The 20,762-nt window shown below is 38.8% G+C and overlaps 2 protein-coding genes across 2 annotated transcripts; one reads left to right on the top strand and one right to left on the bottom strand.

The window, feature by feature from the left end:
• Positions 1–3,135: 3,135 nt before the first annotated feature.
• On the bottom strand, positions 3,136–8,805 carry LOC134800920 (zinc finger protein OZF-like). The gene is made up of 3 exons (XM_063773451.1): positions 8,755–8,805; positions 4,341–4,406; positions 3,136–4,185 (listed from the first exon to the last, which is right to left on the bottom strand). The coding sequence occupies exons 1-3, from the start codon at positions 8,801–8,803 to the stop codon at positions 3,143–3,145; spliced, it is 1,158 nt and encodes a 385-aa protein (XP_063629521.1). The 5' UTR covers positions 8,804–8,805; the 3' UTR covers positions 3,136–3,142.
• Positions 8,806–13,203: 4,398 nt separating this feature from the next.
• On the top strand, positions 13,204–18,124 carry LOC134800919 (zinc finger protein 567-like). Its single transcript, XM_063773450.1, has 6 exons — positions 13,204–13,426; positions 13,844–13,973; positions 14,325–14,393; positions 15,018–15,074; positions 15,812–15,877; positions 16,168–18,124. The coding sequence occupies exons 1-6, from the start codon at positions 13,298–13,300 to the stop codon at positions 16,800–16,802; spliced, it is 1,086 nt and encodes a 361-aa protein (XP_063629520.1). The 5' UTR covers positions 13,204–13,297; the 3' UTR covers positions 16,803–18,124.
• Positions 18,125–20,762: the final 2,638 nt, after the last annotated feature.

Below are 20,762 nucleotides of genomic sequence, written 5' to 3'. Positions count from 1 at the left end.
TGCCTACTCGCAAAACTGAATAATTTGTTTCTAAACGTATCTACTCGCATCACTTACTCTAAAGCCTTGAGCTTTATTCGACCAAAGCAATCTACTCTAACCTAGTTTTAAATATCTTACTAAAAAAAGTTGCATCTCGAGTTAACTGTCTTGATGTATTTGTGATTATGGATGTAACTTTTGCTGCCATATTAAATGTATTCTCTAATTACTATGTACCTAATTCTTCTATTTTTATATTGTGTTATTTAAGGGACATAATGGTTTCAGATTTTGTGCCATTTCGCTGGAAGGACTTGTAAAATTTAACCACAAAACTAATTTTAACAGAGCAAAGCAAGGTCCTTTTATGCGTTTTGTTAACGAGTCTAATTTGTAAAAAAATGTGATGTAGTTATTGCTTGGAAAGAATAGATGGCGCTGCTAATCAAATCCTTTGTATGTAGTAGAGCCATCTATATGTTCGTACCGTCAAACTGTTGTTTGATTTTCGTTGCAGATATTTCGCTGTTTGTTGCAGATAACTAAAACTCTACAATGGACGCGAAACGCGATAAGTGTTCTTTCCAGCGATGTACAGCTCGCATTTTACCGTCGTAGTTACCTTGTAGTTGGACTAATGGCGATAATGTCGACACTAGCGCCCCTGGTGGCGTGTTTTCGGACTAATCCATGCAGGATTGGGACATTTTAGGTGCAAACCGAGCAATAGCTCTCTGATCTACACAGCATATATAGGAGAAAAAATGCGAAGTTAAACCTTTCTAGCTTTCCCAGCGCAATACAAAAACTAAAATCGTAATAGTTTCGCTACTCACCGCCAGGGGCGCTTGTAGGTCTACTAGCACCATCTATGTTGTAGTTGTAACAGGCTGGTCCCTGTCTATCCCTCTCTAGGTGTAAGTTACGTAGAGATCAATTTGAAACTAAATTAAGGGATGTAAAATAATCAATAAGATGATGGTGTAATCAATTGAATTGTTAAAATTATTTATGTATTATGGAGAGTTATGTATTACTTGTCCTGATTAAATTATTGCAAAAAGTTTATTGTTTTGCTTTTAGGCCATAAGGCAATAATATGACCAAAGGGGATGTTTCAATAATAATAATAATATTTTGGACACGGCGCGGATAGTCCGCCGGTTCCTCTCTCTGCAGCCCTGACCACCGGTAGCTAGGGCCTTGCCCCGCTGCTGGCGGCACCCTAGGTTAGGTTTTTTATAATTTGTTTATATGTATTTTTTTATTGTTTTGTGTTTTTATATTTTACTTTTATATTCATATTATAAAAGCCCTAGCCTAAGAAGGATGATGAATAAAGTCAAATAATGACGATAAATATTATTACATACCTAGGGCAGTGAAGTAAGAAATGTCTCAGGTCACATGTGATTAATTTTATATTCGACGGAGCCGGAAAGTGGGAACTTTGTTAAGCACAGCGTGCCGAAAGTTGACGCTTTCCGCACGGAGAACAGAAATAATTATTTGGTTTCATATGTGGATGGTGATCGAAAATCGTGCTTCGAACTTCGGTTGTGCTGTATGGCCCAATTATCAGGAAATTTAAGCATTATAATACGAACAAAACGTAGTAAATAACACACCAAATTTTAGATACATCTAGATATATTTAACATATAAAGTTATATTTTTATAGGTACAGTCACTGTTACGTCATACTTTCATTTATTTACAAAAATAACGGCGCGGTAGACCGAAATCGTAATTATTCCTCCTAATATCGAAACACTTTAGTATGAGATTACTTTTACTTAACTGCTTTACCCAGTGCATTAAATCTCCGAGCTCTACCATAAGGTTTTCCATCTGGATGACTCGACTTAGTGTCCACGTAAAACACGCTTTTATCAACCCGCGTAGCTTTAGTGACTACACTTGTAAACAGTGGCGTGCACTTCATAAAGGCAAAAAGGCACTGCCTACCCTACTATAATTCCGATGTCTATCCTCTTAAACTACTTAATTTAATTTATACTTGATCGTACTATCAGTAATCGATATAACTTAAAACATTCTAAAAATTAATAAGCGCTCCATCTACCGGTTAAGCTTTGTCATTAAGTCATCATCTATAATTCTACGCGACGAAGTTTACACCACGCGGCACTAGCGCCGCTACGTGCCTTGCACGGCAAAGACAGAAAACATTTCCGTCTAAATCTTTCTATGTGTGCCTCTCAGTGAGTCGTCGTTACGCGGTTACAGTGTAGTGGGCCTTCCTATAAGTACGAGCACACAATTATACAAGTAACGCACACATTTAGACGCAAAAGGCAGTGTCTTTCGTACCAAACCTAAACGAATGACGCCCGAAAGTTTCCGAATAGTTCCGATGTTTACGTGACTATTTTAAAAACTAGCATTTGCTATGGTAATTTAGTGCTAATACGAGACTATTTTTTTATTCGTTTACGGTTAAGTTTATTTACATTTTTTATTCGGTCGCCATTGTTTGTTTGTTTTGGTGAGTTTATGAGATAACAGTTAACAGTTGCCGGAAATTATAAAGTGCGATTAGTGAAAAAATTGATAATTTTAACTGTGAAAGTTGTGGTGGGTATGTGTGTGTGTGTGTGCAAACTATTAAAAATGATGCGTTTTCAAAGCTTTCGTTTAGCCAAAAAAAAAGAAGTAATTGAAAAGACTTGACAACAAAATGAAAACCGTCACGCAATTTTTTTGTTGATATAGTAGCTCTCATTTTTTAGGGTTCCGTACCCAAAGGGTAAAACGGGACTCTATTACTAAGACTTTGCTGTCCGTCCGTCCGTCTGTCATCAGGCTGTATCTCACGAACCGTGATAGCTAGACAGTTGAAATTTTCACAGATGTATTTCTGTTGCCGCTATGCCCGCTATAACAACAAACACTAAAAACAGAATAAAATGAAGATTTAAGTGGGGCTCCCATACAACAAACGTGATTTTTGACCGAAGTTAAGCAACGTCGGGCGGGGTCAGTACTTGGATGGGTGACCGTTATTTTTTTTGCCTTTTTTTGCATTATGGTACGGAATCCTTCGTGCGCGAGTCCGACTCGCACTTGCCCGGTTTTCTGATGTAATTTTGCCTACCCAGTCTCAAATCTCTGTGCACGCCACTGCTTGTAAAGCTTCTCATTGTTCACCAGGATGTTTAGATTTAATATGTACAATTAAAACATGTTTCTGCCGACACGCATAGCTGCAGTAATTACACTTGTAAGGCTTTTCACCAGTGTGTATACGCTCGTGAGCCGGTAAATCTGATTTCCGAGTACATCTAAAGTCACAATAGCTACATTTATGGGGTTTTTCACCCGTATGTTTCGTTTGGTGATAACGCAAGTGCTCTTTTTCTCGACACTGATAATCGCAAAAGTCACATTTAAAAGGCATATCACCTGTATGTATCTTCAGGTGACGTTTCAAATGTGACTTATCATGGGTTTGGTAGTCACAATGAGTACATTTATGCGATTTATTTTTCATTCCAGGATGTATACCCTCGTGTCTTTTTAACTGAAATTTAGTAGTACACTTATAATCACATTTACTGCATTGATAAGGTTTTTCACCCCTATGTTTCATCTCATGTATTCGTAATTCTGCTTTTCGTCTACATTTAAAGTCACAAATGCTGCAGTTAAAAGGCTTTTCGCCAGTGTGTATCATCAGATGAGTTTGCAATTTGTCTTTTGAACTGCACTGATAAGCACAATTGTTGCACAAAAAAGGCTTTACGTCTGTGTGTCTCCTTTGATGTCGGAGCATTCTTCCTTTAACCGGACTTGTGTAACTGCAGTGATTACAATTAAAAAGGCTTTTTACTGTGTGTATCGTCTGATGTCGGAGTATTCTATATTTATACGGACTGCTGAAACTACAATGATTACAATTTAGAAGTTTTTTTACTTTGCGGCGTTTTAATTTAGCCTTCCACGTCAAATTCTCAACACCGTGTTCTTTTTTCTTATGGATTGTGGAACCACAAGAATCACTATTGTTTCTTTCCTGGGTCAGTATTGAATCGCATGAAGTTTCGGACAATAAGCGCGTTTCTTGCATGTCTTTCTTTACGACACACTTATTTTTGAAGCCCTTGTGACATTCTTCGCGAGTGTATGGTTTCTCTCCTCCGGAACTGGCCATGGCGATCTCGAAATGGGGCTGCTCAACGTCTAGACACAAACAAGACAACATTAGGGTAGGTTGGGGGACGTATGCGCTTTTTTCTTTATCATGGTCGTCCAAGCGTTCTAAATTTAGTGCTATATGATTTTAAGTTCCTAGTGCTAATTTGAATCATCATCATCAGCCTATCATCAACTCTTACCTGTCTCTGACAACTCATCCTTCATCTCATCATATGGCGGCTCTGACTTGATTAAAAAGTCTTCACCTGAAACAAAATAAAAACATACTGATTAGAGGGGCCTGTGGGGAGAGACTCCTGACTTCGGGCAAACTCGGCTCCGTTCGGCTCAGCATTGCTCCGAGCATTTATTAGGGTTGTCACAACTTGATGTTCCTTTGCGACAGTTTTGTCACAGATAATGACTTGAATTTTGACAACCCTCAATAGTCGAAAGGGATAGTGCCATAAGTTAGAAAGGCATAGCATTATTAGACCCTGAATCGCTGTAAAAGTTCGGTTTGGTAGGAAGTGTCCTTTCTGTACGGTAGTAGTATTACTTATTCTTAGTGTCCGACCGAAGGTTCGGTTTCGGTTTCGGTTTCGGCCAGTTTCGGCCAAAAAATCATGTTTCGGCTGTAGTTTCGGTTTCGGCCAAAAAACGGCCGAACCTTTCGGCCGGGCCGAAACTTACGAAATGGCACTTCGGACAAAGACCAAAAGTTGGGGAATAAGTAGGACAACAATAGTAATAACCTACATTTACTGATTCATGTATAGGTATATTATAAAACACAATTCCACCAATGAGGGCGCCACTGGACGGTCGACGCAGTCTTATGAGGCTGTCAATACCTATAACGCGCACACTGTCTATCGCACACATTGTATCGGAGTGAATGAGATAGCACTATCGCACGTAGCCGTTGGCCGAGTATCAGTTCGGCCCGAGTCGAACGCTGTCTTTTTCGCTCTTATTCAGTCACTTTCCTATCTACCTCTAATGGCAAATTTTAAGCGAGGCTAAAGGCTACGCTCAAGTAGTACTGCAAAGTTGATTTTCTGACTATTGATTAAAACGAAGATAAAACCCTTAAAAGTGTCCCCAGTGCAGTTTTTCATACGAATGCTCGACCTTAGCCTCACTTTTTACCTCAATTTACCATTTGGTTTGTGTTCCACATGTCCTCTACTTCAACTTAGCCGTTCGCCTCGCTGCGCCATGCTCGGCCTGCGCGTCTCCCTTTTTAATACAATGGACATTGGTTGGAGTCTGTGCTCAACTACTTATCCTGAAGCCTGAAGCACGGCTTTTACTTCGCATGAAAGTTCGCCTCACTGGGGCACTTCGGACTTTTAGGCCCAGGTGAAGATCGGTACCCGGCCTTACGATTATCATCATTCACTTGCCCTTATCCCATTCATTTGGGGTCGGCGCAGCATGTCTTTTTCTTCCATACCTCTCTCTCGCCCGTCATCTCATCATTCACTTTCATATCATCTCTCACACAGTCCATCCACCTTTTTCTCGGTTTTCCACTCCCGTTACTTCCCTTGCGATATTGTTAACAAAAAATTTCGCGCTCGCTGCGCTCGCGTTTTCAGTTAGTTTTTGGTTGACCCTATATCTGATCTACATGTTAGCTTGACTGGTGAATGAATAGAGTTAGACCAAGAAAATTCTGCAATGATTTTGATAGCATACGCAGTGCTTAGTGCAAATGTTATTTATACGTCATAATTTCATAGAAATTTTGACGTTTAAATAACACTCGCACTGCGTGTGTTATCAAAATCGTTGCAGAATTATCTTGGTCTAACTCTAGTAATTTTCTTAAAAAATTGCTTAACCCATTCAGGGCCAGCGACTCAGCGTATGGGTCATGCTCAAACAGTTCCGCAGGGCCAGTGACTCACATGTGAGTCTTGAATAAATTGTGATTTAAACTTAAACGAAACGTAATTTGATGTAATAACGTAAGTATCATATAAGCTAACAACCAATTCTATAAGGTATATTAGGTAAAAAAAATATAATATCGTATTTTTTAATGAAAACAGGTCTAGAATATTCAAGTTTGGTTTACTATCAGTGCAATATAGTAAATATACTGAAATTCTAGATACATATGCGTTGCAAGCAAACAGAAAAATCCATATTTAAAAAATACAAAAAATATATATATTTCAGAAGTTATTGACATGGCTCAAGGTATGGGTCACCGTGGCCTGGCGCTACTTGTAATAACTACTAATGTTTCCGTAGCAGGCTAAAATAAACTTTATTGGCTGGTTTTAAAGCTTATTTCATGTTGAAGCTGTTTGATATTGTACCATTTTACAACCGATTACTGTTTGGATGATGGTAAGCCACATTTTGTAGGAACCAAACCGTAGTATGTATAATAATATTTTGTTTTGTATGAGGGGTAAGGCAACTAGGATTTTCTCCCACTGTACTTTTATGTCATAATATTTGGTGATCGTTGTATTGTATCTTAGGCAATTACCTACTAACAATGATGTTAAGGTTCATTTTTTTTTCGTTTTAATATAAAACAAGGCGGTTGAAACAGTACTGTATTACAAATAGTTTGTGACAAATATCTACAAGTTCTTTAAAACATCGTGGTTTCTACGGCAGATTAGAAAGTAAGTACTATAATACATTTTAAGTTCTCTATTGTTACTAATATAATGGTGTTTACCAAAACAACGATAAATGACCGACCAGGTGTAAGCTTATCGGACACACTTGGACAATAAACAAGGAATGCATCCGAGCGGCGGCGACGGTATTATCTTTCATGTGGTATTTGTCACAAGAGTTCAAGAAGTGGTTCATCCCATCCCCCCAATTAGAGATGTACTTTGGAGTAACATGGGAAATATTATTTAGTCACGATTTATTCGTGGGCGACTTTATACTCCTCCTGTGCTGTTTAGTGATTTTGTATTTTGTGACCATGGCTATGGATTACCGGAATTTGAACCCGCCTAACCAAACTGCAATAATTAGTTTTTTTTTTTGATAGGCACAGAAAAACGGTGGTTAGTAAAAATGTTGCATAATGCTGTTCAACTGGCCGGCTTCATAAGCGGCGATTTATTTACCGTGCGCGCCAGGCTCGAGACCCATAAGCTGAGTCATACGTTTTAGCTAAAAACGGTTTGTATGGTGGCCCGCCGTATTGTGTACGCTCAGCGGTTCGTGGCCATGAATGGGTTAAGTAACATCAATTTCAAGGACATTGGGTGTTGACAGCCCCATAATATTTGTGTAAAAGCGGTTTTATGACATTTTTTCAACGATTTTATCAAGTCTACAAAAGGTTCGGTTTCGGTTTCGGTTTCGGCCGAAACTAGAGCCAAAGCCGAACATTCGGTTTCGGTTTCGGCAAAGAAACATGTTTCGGTCGGACACTACTTATTCTGTGTTGGAGCTAAAAGGTCATTAGCGCCTAGTTTTTCAGGAAAGTTGCCTGTGTAGTAAACCCTTTCACCGACAAAGAAGTCAACAACGTGCGCGACTACAGCCTAATATCAACCTTCGTTCATTGCCACAAGGGCCCATCTGTTTATGGCTAGAACAGCCGATTGCAGATTTAAGTTGAAAAGAAAAAAAAAATAAAAAAATTGCCACAAGGTCACGCGCCGCACACAACAGGCGTTCAGAGGGTTAAGGTTGATTCAAAGTTTTTATCTTTTTCTCAATCAATTAAGATACCTTCTACTGCATAATAGCATTTGATTACTTACTTTTTAACTTTTTACATAGGTACAAACATAAACTATAAGGCCCACTTGCAACATCCCACTAATCTGGGGTTAAGCGGTTAAACCGTTAACCTAGTGTCAAATTGTACTGGTAACCATGGCAACTCCAGGTTTAACCGGTTAACCCCGGGTTAGTGGAATGGTGCAAGTGGGTCTAAAAGGTCTATAGCCTTCTTCTTTTATTCCACTATAGTTCAAAACTCGATTTTAATTTGTTCTTTTTAAAGGAACTCAGGAGTCTCAGGACTTAGGAGGATAGAAACAAACCAGTTTTGAATTACATATTTATTATAGTAGCAACTTTGGCAAAATTTGTGAAGATAGTGGTTTTTGAAAACAACTTCTAATAATAACAAACATGAAACGCGATTAACAACTATCTACTTTATAATCTTCTTCCTGGCGTTATCCCGGCATTTTGCCACGGCTCATGGGAGCCTGGGGTCCGCTTGACAACTAATCCCAAGAACTGACGTAGGCACTAGTTTCTACGAAAGCGACTGCCATCTGACCTTCCAACCCAGAGGGGAAACTAGGCCTTATTGCGATTGGTACGGTTTCCTCACGATGTTTTCCTTCACCGAAAAGCGACTGGTACATATCAAATGATATTTCGTAGGTACATAAGTTCCGAAAAACTCATTGGTACGAGCCGGGGTTTGAACCCGCGCCCTCCGGACCTCTTACCGCTAGGCCACCAGCGCTTTCTTTTTTATCTACTTTCTAATTATCTGCTGTTATAATAATCAATTACCTAGATAATGTACCTTGTAGCAACTGTATACAAACCTTGTAGTTCACTTTATGTTTCTATTCTAAGTATTTTAAAAGTACTTACTTAACACATCAAAAGCAGAGTCATCATCAGAGATCTCCCACTTAATCATAGGCTCCACTGAACTAGATCCTGAAAAAACAGGAGTTCATTACAATGGGGTTGGCAACTGCCAAAGGTTTGCATAGATGGCGCCATCATAGCTTGCCCCTTTCCCTAGTTTTGTTCTATGAGGTTTGGCTTAGTAAAGGGCTGGCATTGCAGGCCGTACAATTGCAAAAAATTAACAGGAATGCGACACAATTCTAGGAATTGACAGGGCAAGCTATGCTGGCACCATCTGTAAAATACTTCTACCCGCCAACCTCATTACTGCCAACACTACACTTCTATCAATAACATGTGATGACACAGATGTTTGTTCCTGGGTCATGGATGTTGTCTATGTATTTAAGTATTTATATATTATATACAATATCGTTGTCCGAGTAGTTGAGTATCCACAACACAAGCCTTCTTGAGCTTACTGTGGGACTTGGTCAATCTGTGTAAGAATGTCCTATACTTATTTATTTATTTTATTTATTTATTTAGTTAAGTATTTTGAATCCAAAAAGCAGGATTGCAAAGTTGCGCTTATACTTTCTGGAACACCCGATATGGACGAATCTGGTCTTCAACAGAAGAACTTGATATGACGATCCTCAGCATTGAGGGAATGCATGAGGAAAAAGTTAACTTTAACTTCATAGCTAACCTTCAACCAGCAGCGCTGCCTGCAGCTCTGTCTGGCTGCATTGCACTTGCAGCTTGAATTCACTCGCGTCTCGCAGGCGACTCACACATGTCAAGCAAATCCCACGAGAGACATTTGCATCCAGTGTTAACTATAAGTTTGAAAGGTTAAAAAGTATGCTGAATAATCAGTTGCCAACATTTAGTTATAAAATTGAATACATGTAGCTGATTAAAATGCAAAATATGTAGTAACAAAAACTGATAAAATCAATTTAAAAAAATTATCCTCATAAGGCTCACAATCTTACCTATAGTACTAATTGAAGTATCAATATCAGTTTGTTAATTTCCAATCGAATTTTTTTTTTGTTTTATAACCATATGAAATTCAACTACTTCTTCGTACTTCTACTTAACTTTGTGCTGTTTTAGAGTTACTTGAGCTATACCTACATAAGTTTGACTACACTACAAATAAAATAAACAAAGCTATAATATACTTACATGAACATCGAAGCACTCTTTGAGCATGTCGGCATATATCTCTTTTGTGCCGAGATGTGTGTATGGCGTCGCCAGGTCCTTGTCCGGAGGACACTGCAGGCAGCAGCGACATGAATTTACCACGTCCATTGCCGCTCAAGCTTGGTGGCCTCAACCTAAACTAATACTTTAGACTTGCAGATACCGATTTTACGTTAAATATTATAGGTACAAATAAAACATGAATGTAGATTTTATCGAAGCGGAAGAGTAAACAAGTAAACACCGAACAACGTAAAATTCTGTTTTCTGTTCTGAGCATGCACTAAGTATGCACTGAGTGTAATTGACGGGATGGATTGACAGTGACTGACAGTTAAATGCGGTGCGTTTCGATATCAAATAATTATACTCCTCCTTGATATGACGAAAGCTTATGACCGCGTTTCCCATAAAATTCTATTGACGAAATTGAACGGCATGGGAATTCGCGGGAATGCATATAAATGGTTTAAATCGTACTTGGAAAACCGGAAATGCAGACTCTGGGGAAGTTAAAGACATCACATCTAAAGGCCCCAGTACATAATGGGCCATCGCCGGCCACTCCTACGGACGCATTTATGCGTTAGAGGGAGCAAGTGATATTGCCATCTCATTCTACCGCATGGCTGCGTCCCTTGGTGTGGCCGGCGATGGCCCATTGTGTACTGGGGCCTTAACATACGGCATATTACGTGTTCTATACCTCAGGGAAGTGTTGCTGGTGTTATTATTTTTGTCATACGTAAACGACTTGCCAAAAATATTAGACACAACCTGTATAATGTTCGCGGATGACGTATCCCTATAGCCCCCTCCAGACTATGCGCGTGAATCGCGGGCGAAGCCGCGAACGCGAGTGTGGCGTCGATTTCGCAGATTGTTCACGCCTTCGCGCCTTGTTCTCCGTTTTTTGTCGGTATTTCGGCCCGCGTCAAAGGAGACGCGAAGCGCGAACTTGCAAGACTCCACATTAAGCCCCCTCCAGACTATGCGCGTGAATCGCTAGCGAAGCCGCGAACGCAAGTGTGTAGTCGATTTTCGCAGACAGCGAAATCGACTTCACACTCGCGTTCGCGGCTTCGCCCGCGATTCGCGCGCATAGTCTTGAGGGGTCTTTACACAATATTTTGGCTCCTCTGTGGTAAGATAAATATTAATTATAATTATATTATGATTATATTATATTAAGCAGCTATATTTTACGGTTTTACAATAAAACAAAATGGAAAAACAGCTAAATCACGTATGATGCCATAGATAACTAACAGTTAAACTCGATCAGCTGTTGCTTTTCCGCCATATTGCCGCTAACCAAATTGCGAAATCACCGTGAAGTGTGCGAGTGTGGAGTCATACGTCAACTTCGCGATAAGCCCCCTCCAGACCACAGTACACTAAGAACAGTAGTGAATCTAAGGCCGCTCGGCAAGTTATTTGCCTACTTTTGCGTTGGCGCTTAGGGTTGTCACTTTTATTTTTAGTTAAATATTATTTGCGTATTATGAGTAGCACTACGTTTCTATTTATTATAATATAATGAAATGTTCTATCAATTCATAAATGAAGTACTTATAAATAAAACGCTTTTTAAATATTAACATTAGGAAATGGCAGTTATTAAAAAAATTATAAATTCGATACAGAAACGCATGTTCGGAACGCTTTATTATTAGCGGTTAAAGTAAAGTAAATTCTCATCCTTACGTATAAATTTAGTAAAAAGGTTTTAGGGAAGCATGGGCAAGTAGGTATTATGAAGAATGACAAGTCCGGGTTTGAGGAGTCGTTATTGAGACACTATATTTTTTATCTACTGTACGACTGTAATTTTTGAATTAAGATTTCTTATACCAAACTGCAAATGGGTATTTTTAATGTACGGGCTCCCAACAAAACTATAATATTCATTTCGATACAGTTTAGTCAACTATAATGAAAATGACTAATTACAGCTCGCCGCGGTCAAGAGGACGAAACAAAACCATAGCTCAAATTAATTATTAATTTTAGGTTGTATAGTAGAAACAATTGGTTCATAAATCAGAAACGCGCATGTGACACCCTTAATATAGCAACATCCATAGACTACGAAAACCACTTAGTGTTGCTTGTTAGTCTCTATAGGCTTCGGTGGCCAAAATCGAGAAAACAACTGTCTAAAAATTGAATTTAGCGCGGAGCAAGTACCATGGCCTCATGAGTTACGAGGTGTCATTGACCAACCAACGCGGCGGCCGGGGCGCGTACCAGTATTATGAAGGTATCGCGGCTGCTCCCGTATCTTAGCTGTATACTTTTGGTTTGGTTTGTTTGTATGATTCTACTAGTTTAAAGTATTATTTTTGTTGATTCGTAGAAAAAGTATTGTATACAATAGTGATATAATCAAGCTTTTCAATCTAGTACCTTACTTATACTATTGCCTCTGTTCATAGTCATGATCAAAAAAATTAAGGCGTACCGTCAGAGCAGACAATTGCGAGCGGGCGGGTAGCGTACTCGAATGCGCGCGATCACAGTCGCGGTACGGCCCACACTGCCGCCACCGTATTCCCCCGTATATTATGCTAATGTGTGCGTGGCAGCGCGTGCGTACACGGCGCCCGGCGCGCACGCACACATTCAAGCCGGCAGCGGCACATTTCTATGAAGATTCACTACTGTTCTTATACTGTGTCCAGACTATGCGCGTGAATCGCGGGCAAAGCCGCGAACGCGAGTGTGGAGTCGATTTCGCTGTCTACGAAAATCGACGCCACACTCGCGTTCGCGGCTTCGCGCCGCGATTCGTGCACGAGTGTGGAGGGGGCTATATGTTCGCTCCGCGACGTCGCGCCGCGATTCACGCACATAGTCTGGAGGGGGCTTATTATTTAATTGCACAAACAGTGCAGAGTGCAATGAACGATTGCGGGAAATATCGCTCTCTACACAAAAATGGCTCGACGATCATAATTTGGAAATGAATCAAAAAAACTAATCAGAAATGATTGAACATTGTTCTGAAATATTATTATACAAACATCAGTGGCCTATTTTATAAAGCTACAAGTTACAATTTACAAGCGGAAGTCTCGTTTTAACACATAGGGTTAGAAAGAGACTTCCGCTTGTAAATTGTAACTTGTAGCTTTATAAAATAGGTCACAGGTTTATGAACGTATATGTCATTTCGTTAAAAAAAAAATTGGTCTCTGTCTCGATCGCCCGCTTGGTTCTTGTTTTGGTTTCATTCCGAATTTCCAATTATACTCTCTTTGTTTTTCTCTCGTGGTTGTATTGAATAAACACGACACAGTCATAATTTTTGTTACACTGGTTTATTAGTGTGACCACTGTGATGGAAGTGATGAACGCATGTCGCTGCTGCCTGCGGTGCCCTCCGGACAAGGACCTGGCGACGTCGTACACACATCTCGGCAAAACAGAGATATATTCCCACATGCTCAAGGAGTGCTTTGATCTACATGTAAATGCAACTTGGTTTATTACTTGTAGCAGGATGTAATTCATTAAAAAACGGTATAATATCAAGTTCATATAAGATACGGGTGTACCACCGAAAGCATCGCCCGTGATGCTCACTGCTCCATATATTATGTACAATGCTAAAAGTGTTCTGGTGACATGATACTTATTTGATGAGAATGATTACAGTCTTAGACCAAATATGGTTTACTTTTCAGCCTAAGTGCTAATTTTATCTTTTTTCCGTAAATTATGGCCAATGTACAATTATATATTTGAGTTGCTCAACTTAGAACTCGCATACCACTCTACCCTCTCAGGAAATATTTATTTTTATTTATTTATTTATCTGATTTTGAAGTTAGGTGAATCATTTTTAATTCATATAATTACAGTCAATATTTAACTTTCCTTTTAGCTATCAGTTGATGGAGATGTCTCACGTGGGATCTGCTTGACATGCGTGGGCCGCCTGCGAGACGCTAGTGACTTCAAGCTGCAAGTGCAGCGCAGCCAGGCAGAGCTGGAGGGAGCACTGCATGCCAAAGGTTAGCATATCATCCCGCCCACACATCGAAACTTGCCAAGGCAAATGCATTTTTGAATTATTGAAATAAGGACTGAAAAAGTAATGTAATATGAAATCTCTGAGCGGCTACTGTACTGTATGGATACTGTTTTTTGAAAAATTATGTTATATTTGATTGCATTGTACCTAAAAACAGACATTTCAATTCTTTAAACTAGTCTTGGTCCCAATTGGTTAGAATACTTATAATCTTCATTCTGTATTTTCCTTTTTACTTTAGCGTTTTTGAAACATCTTTTTGTTTGAGTTTTACTTTATATAATTTAAAATTCTAAGCTTGTTTTATTCATATTTTACGTGTATTGTTCAGTGGAGCCCATGATTAAGATTGAGGTGGCTGATGAGAGGACGGGTGATGAGTCTGCATTTGTCATGTTATGTAAGTACATAAAATTTATTCCTTGTTCATATACCTACATACAATACATGGCAAAAACATTATGTTCAATATAATTACCCTCTAAGGCCCAGTAAGCTAGGACCTGTAGCATAGAAAATTGAGTTTGTTCCAATTTAAAAGGATTTAAATTTCATTGAACTGAACATGTACCTACTATATCTAGGACCATGACAATTAGGAGGTTACAATATTTACAATTAATGAAGACCTAATCAAACTAAAACATTAAAGTATCCTCCTGAACTGCAATGGTGACACCTGACACGAGCGTTTCTTTTTTTTTTGCCATTTTTATATATTGTGACCTTTTTTTGCCACTTTTGTGTTATTTTTAGTCAGGATCGTGAGTTCTTTTCATCCTTATAGGAAAAAAAGTGTCCTAAAATTCCATACATTTTTCAAATTTACCTTTTTGTTACCGCCATACAAAGTATATGGGGAAATAGTAATACAATAGCGAAAAAAACTCTGGGACATTTTTTTTATCCCATTATGATTGAGTAGAAATAACACAAAAGTGGCAAAAAAGGTCACAATATATAAAAATGGCAAAAAATAAAAGAATCGCTCACACTGAGAATTTCGTATACATCTTTGCTTCAGATGAAGTGACCGCAGAGAGGGCAGAGATGGCTGTAGATGAGCAAGATAATGTTTTACGTGAGTATACTTGTTTAACAATTTGCTAGATCTAAGGCAAAGGTTAGATGTACAGTAAATATTTTGATCCATCAATACGAATGTATCACATTCTTTTCACGTAATACAATGACGAGGATACACGTGCAATATTTATCACAACAGTACTGTTGTAGTGAGGCCACACAGCTGATCACAGCTGATCAGCTGACAAATAGATAAATTATAATTCTTTTTCACGCTTCAATAATAATTGGCATTCCAATGTAACTCGAGACAACAATAAAATACAATTAATATTATTATGATTCATTGCGATTTTCCACATGATTGAACTCAAACAAAGGATGTAACTAGTATATAAGGCCAACAGTTTTCTATTAAAGCGTTCATTATTTACCCGACTATTGTGGTGTTACTTTCTACCCTTCCGCATCATTCTTCAATGTAACGTGTTTCGTATGCCTTCGCTTAAGTTTGCAAATACTGTTCCTGCTGACTGTTAATTCCCAAAAGAATTACCTGTGAGGTACAACCACAGATCGACAATGTACACACAAGCGCTAGCCCAGCCAGGCTAGCACCATGCTGAGTCGGGACCATTTCGTGGCTTTTATGTTAAGTTGTGTTACATGTTGTTTTCTTCTTTTATTTTGCCACGAATAAACACTCTATCTCTATTCTATTCTCTAAGATTGCCTGACAAATATCAAAATTACGACCAAAATCAAATGTGTAAACATAATTACTTTTTTCAGATGAAGATCCTCTGGTTAAATCTGAGACGCCTAATGATCCGAGTGCCGACGACTCGTCACAGTCGGGTGAGTACTTACAGTGCATTCTTGTAAATTATAAACTAACACAGTTAATATTAACTTAAGACAGTCCATGGGGGCGTTGCACCGCCCACAGCAACGGACTGATCAACGTCACGCAGGAGTGAACTATAAAACTTCCCAACTTCCCATACAATAATATTTAGCGAACGTTGTCTATTCTCATTCTTGTGCCTTCTATTGATGTGATTTTAGTTACCTGTTGTAAACTTATAAAGCTAAAATTAAGGATTCATAGACATGGTAGCAACTTTCAAATTTTTTTCACATTCTAGCCGTCGCGACTTCTTCCAGTGGAGAGAAACTATACACCTGTGAAGAATGCAATAAGAATTTCAGAAAAAAGCCTATTTTAAGAAAACACATGCAAGACACGCACCTATCTTCCGGACTTTCATTACATTCAACAATGAACCAACAATTAAGTGATACTTCTAGTTCCACAAAGATTAGATTGAACAAGAAAGGCGAACAGGTCACAGAATTCAAGTGTACTCAATGTGATTATACAACAATCTCCAAGAGAAATTTTAATAGACATAAAAACTATCATTTTGATGAGGAACAATTAAATTGCAAACAGTGCGATTATGTCGCTCGTTATAAAGGCCACCTGCGTCTACATCAGGTGATACATACTAGATCGTCCTATACGTGCGAATGCGGCTTTAAATGTAGATGGGAATCAGAGTTACGACGTCACAAATGGGTACACACTGGGGAAAAACCATACAGTTGCAAATACTGTGACTACAAATGCCGTCAGATGACAAACTTGCGAACGCATGAGAGGGTACACACGACTGGCAAGCCTTTTAAATGCGATCGTAGCGATTGCGAGTACGCGTCTCGATATAAACAGGCTTTAGTAAGACATTATAAGACTAAACATAGGGAGGATTTGCCTTAGGCAATGGGCGGATCAACTTTTAGTGTTGTTATTAAGTGTTTTATAACACGCTCAATAAAATACCCATCATGGAATGCCTTGTAATTATAACAACCTAAAAATTTATGTTTGATCAATTTAAATACCATAAAAAGGCAAATCACCTGTACAGTCTTATCACTGTACATGCATTTCGGAATCTAATTAGTTGCACGTCCATGTCGTACATGTTAGACGCATTGACGTATAAAATCTCAGGACTGGCCTTACGGGCAATAAGAATGGGGCCAGTACAGCGGTGTGACACCGCTACAACGCGATTGGTTGATGAGTTCGCATCACGCACGCCATTGGTTGACGAGTTCGCATCACGCGCGCGATCGGTCGCAACTAGCTGCATTAGGCTGCGCGATTGGCTCGAATTGGTGAGTCATACCGCTGAACTAGTACCATTTTTAGTGCCCGTAAGGCCAGTCCATAGATATAATACGTCAATGGTTAGACGTGATTATAATCCGTATTAGAGTCGCACGTTCTTCACGTCTTGTCGAACAGCAACTCTAACAGCGGAAGCAAGATAATCATATAAAACTACTATACAGGCAAGAGAGGGATATAGACGCATCTTAGATTCCTGAGAAGGAGGGTCACCTTATTAACTTGTACTTTCACTCGCAATATACTCATATACCTACTGCAACTGCTGTTTGCCGTGCTGCTCACCAACCGACCACCTGAAGCTACTAGTGTATCGGCTAACTGGCTGCTACATCACCAATGATTTGTTTAATTAATTAATTTAGTTAATTGTATAATTTTATTCTTGAAAATTTTATTTATATGCTGACATGTCCCATCATTAGTTAGTTTAATTAAATTATAACTATTATAAGCATGTAATTAGTTCATAAGTTTCGTAACACAATGTATTATAATAATAGAAATAAATAAAAAACCGGGCATTTGCGAGTCGGACTCGCGCACGAAGGGTTCCGTACCATAATGCAAAAAAAAAACGGAAAAAAATGCAAAAAGAAAACGGTCACCCATCCAATTACTGACCACGCCCGACGTTGCTTAACTTTGGTCAAAAATCACATTTGCTGTATGGGAGCCCCACTTAAATCTTTATTTTATTCTGTTTTTAGTATTTGTTGTTATAGCGGCAACAGAAATAGATCATCTGTGAAAATTTCAACTGTCTAGCTATCACGGTTCGTGAGATACAGCCTGGTGACAGACGGAAGGACGGACAGCGAAGTCTTAGTAATAGGGTCCCATAATCCCGTTTTACCCTTTGGGTACGGAACCCTAAAAAGAAATGAAATAATGAAAAAAATGAATGAAAGGACACTGGATTTTTCTTGTAATATGGACTTTGTTGTACTGAAAGTGGTTATACTTGTTTTATTTATTTTTGTCTTCATTACGTGTATAAAACACAAAATGTTATGTTAGAAAACTATACATAAAGTATATTTTTGTATAAACTATAAGTATGTTGTTTTATTACATTTCTACTGTTCCCACATCTACACTGTTCTGCGTGTCTTATAGTCATAAAACACACTATCGCACCGCACGGCGACCTTGGTGCGGTACGATAGTGTGTAACGGGCCTTATAGTTGACTCCATAGACAAAACCTTCAATACCCAAACCTATAGTTGGTCAAGCAGATCTTGTCAGTAGAAAAAGGCGGCAAATTTGAAAAAATGTAGGCGCGAAGGTATATCGTCTCATAGAAAATTTGAATTTCGCGCCTTTTTCTACTGACAAGATTTGCTTGACTTGACCATCTATAAAAGCTAAAAACCTATTGTAAAAAACCGCCCTTCTACTGTACTGCCTTACGATTAAAAACATTCCCATCTTTCTGATATTTTCTGGCGCGGTTACACGGAGCAGGTTGACGAAAAATAGTATAAGCGACGCGAACTGGCGCGGACACGTACGCTCCGTGCACCGGCGTTAAGGTGCAGTGGGTTCAGAAAACGAAGTTTTTAAAAAGCCGTAGCTCTTTTTTGGATCACAATACGGCTGCCATACATTCAATTAACAATCTTGAGGGCTTTTTCTAGTGACTTCCGCGATTCGAATCCTAAGTTTTTGACTTTTGCTCGATAGAAAACGATCACGAACATAGGTCTAAAACGGACTTTAAACATTCGTAACAATTTGTGCACAAAAGATAAAAATATGAAAACTGCTTCTAATAACGCGCAATTTTATGCTTGAGCGAATTCCGCGATTACTTTTTTTTTTAATTTAACATTAAATAAATAAGTTCAAAAACATGATATCAGCGGTCCCGTGCACGCAACTTCTTTGATCAGATGCCCGCTGGGCTTGAACGAAGGCGGTCCTATCGCGGGGCGCACTAAACTGACAGTTGGGTTTTGCAATTATTTTGACATTAAATCATATACGTATACGAAAAAGTATACCAGTAGACAAATTGTATTTAAAAAAATAGGGTAAATTAATTATCATCACATAGAGCTCGGGTCTCATCTTAAATTTGATTTGTTGTTGTTTACGGGGGATAATTATTGAAAAACGCAGTAAACTATCTCAAAACAATACGGTTCTAAAATCATTTAAGTAATTTGCTCCTTCAAACCCCGCTTAAAATGAAAAAAGTTTGAAGACTCATACTTACTGATTGGAGTTAATTTTCATTATGCTGGTATTACCTAATATTGCGTAATTTTAAAAAGGTACCCATGTGACTTCTGTACGTCAACGTCAATGAACTGATTGTGATGACAATTTTGTGATCTTGTATTTATGTTAGAGAACTTTTGATCTTCAAATATTACCTATTAATACGGAACGATATGTAAATATTTCGTGTACTACTTGAAAATCTTGAAGCGGTACACCTATCTTGTTGCTGTGAGGTCCGCCCAGATATATAATGCGGTGACGTGCTGTTCTGCAAACCTTCATGAAATCAAGAATAAATAAACGACTATGGTCTAGCCTCAGTCCTAGTGAGTTTTTGCGGCTCGTGAGGCCGGGATATACTTGCCTACGAGGCTTACAGGCCAATACCGTTGCGGACTGGTTTACTGTGATTGTCTATGTATCGATTGTTATCCAAATTTACTATAAAATAAAACAAAGTTTCTAGTTCAATTATATTCTGTGCATATTTAATTTTATTTTTTATACCTCGTCGATGACAAACAAGCATACGGCCCGTCTGATGGTAAGCAGTCTCCGTAGCCTATGGACGCCTGCAACTCCAGAGGTGTTAGGTACATGCGCGTTGCCGTGCCTAACCCTCCGCACCCTCGTTGATAACTGGCAACCATACTCACCGGCAGGAACAATACTATGAGTAGGATCTAGTGTTATTTGGCTGCAGATTTCTGTAAGGTTGAGCTCTGCTCTAGATCTGGAATGACATCCGCTGTGCTGTGTCCTACCACACAAAGCGAGATGTAATTCACAGTGCCCATACCTCTCTTTTGGACGTAGTTCAAGGACCAGAGGAATGTCCATATATCTTAAGTATTTCCGTACTAAATAACTACACAGATTCAGATTCTGAACATATAACCGTAAGTTTACCAAAAATTTGGCGTAGCTGTACAGTCAGATGCAGAGAAAAACAATCCGCCAAAATTAAATTTCCACCCTGCCAGGACTTTATTTATTGATAAAGATAACGATATGTTTGCAAAAATGTAGTGATGAACATAGGTGGACAGTAATTTTGGATGCGTAGGGGAGAGCGGGGAGAAACGCAACACTTTGTACTTTGAACTTAGTTTCTGGCTAACCGTTATTATTTTGATGAAATTAATGTAGTCATATATAACTTCATTGCATGTTCTGTACATTAACATCTTGATTAACCTTATAATTGTGTATTTTGTATGTAAGTACCAGAGTGACTAAAAAATCGTCTTTTGTTACTCATGACCCGTTGGCGTGCAGAAAGTAACACGTGTGGGTCAAAAGTAACAAGACA

The sequence above is a fragment of the Cydia splendana genome, chromosome 20 (genome assembly GCF_910591565.1).
Source record: "Cydia splendana chromosome 20, ilCydSple1.2, whole genome shotgun sequence".
In the NCBI taxonomy this organism is placed as follows: Eukaryota; Metazoa; Arthropoda; class Insecta; order Lepidoptera; family Tortricidae; genus Cydia; species Cydia splendana.
Note: the sequence above shows the minus strand (reverse complement) of the source record. Positions and strands in the feature narration are given on the sequence as shown.

Bases quoted from the DNA above. Each gene is read 5' to 3' on its own strand.
- LOC134800920 (XM_063773451.1), bottom strand. From the start codon at position 8,803: ATGATTAAGTGGGAGATCTCTGATGATGACTCTGCTTTTGATGTGTTA. The intron at 4,407-8,754 runs GTAAGTACTTTT...ATTTTGTTTCAG, and splicing joins CTCTGCTTTTGATGTGTTAA to GTGAAGACTTTTTAATCAAG. The intron at 4,186-4,340 runs GTAAGAGTTGAT...GTTTGTGTCTAG, and splicing joins GGATGAGTTGTCAGAGACAG to ACGTTGAGCAGCCCCATTTC.
- LOC134800919 (XM_063773450.1), top strand. From the start codon at position 13,298: ATGGAAGTGATGAACGCATGTCGCTGCTGCCTGCGGTGCCCTCCGGAC. The intron at 13,974-14,324 runs GTTAGCATATCA...TGTATTGTTCAG, and splicing joins GGGAGCACTGCATGCCAAAG to TGGAGCCCATGATTAAGATT. The intron at 14,394-15,017 runs GTAAGTACATAA...TCTTTGCTTCAG, and splicing joins GTCTGCATTTGTCATGTTAT to ATGAAGTGACCGCAGAGAGG.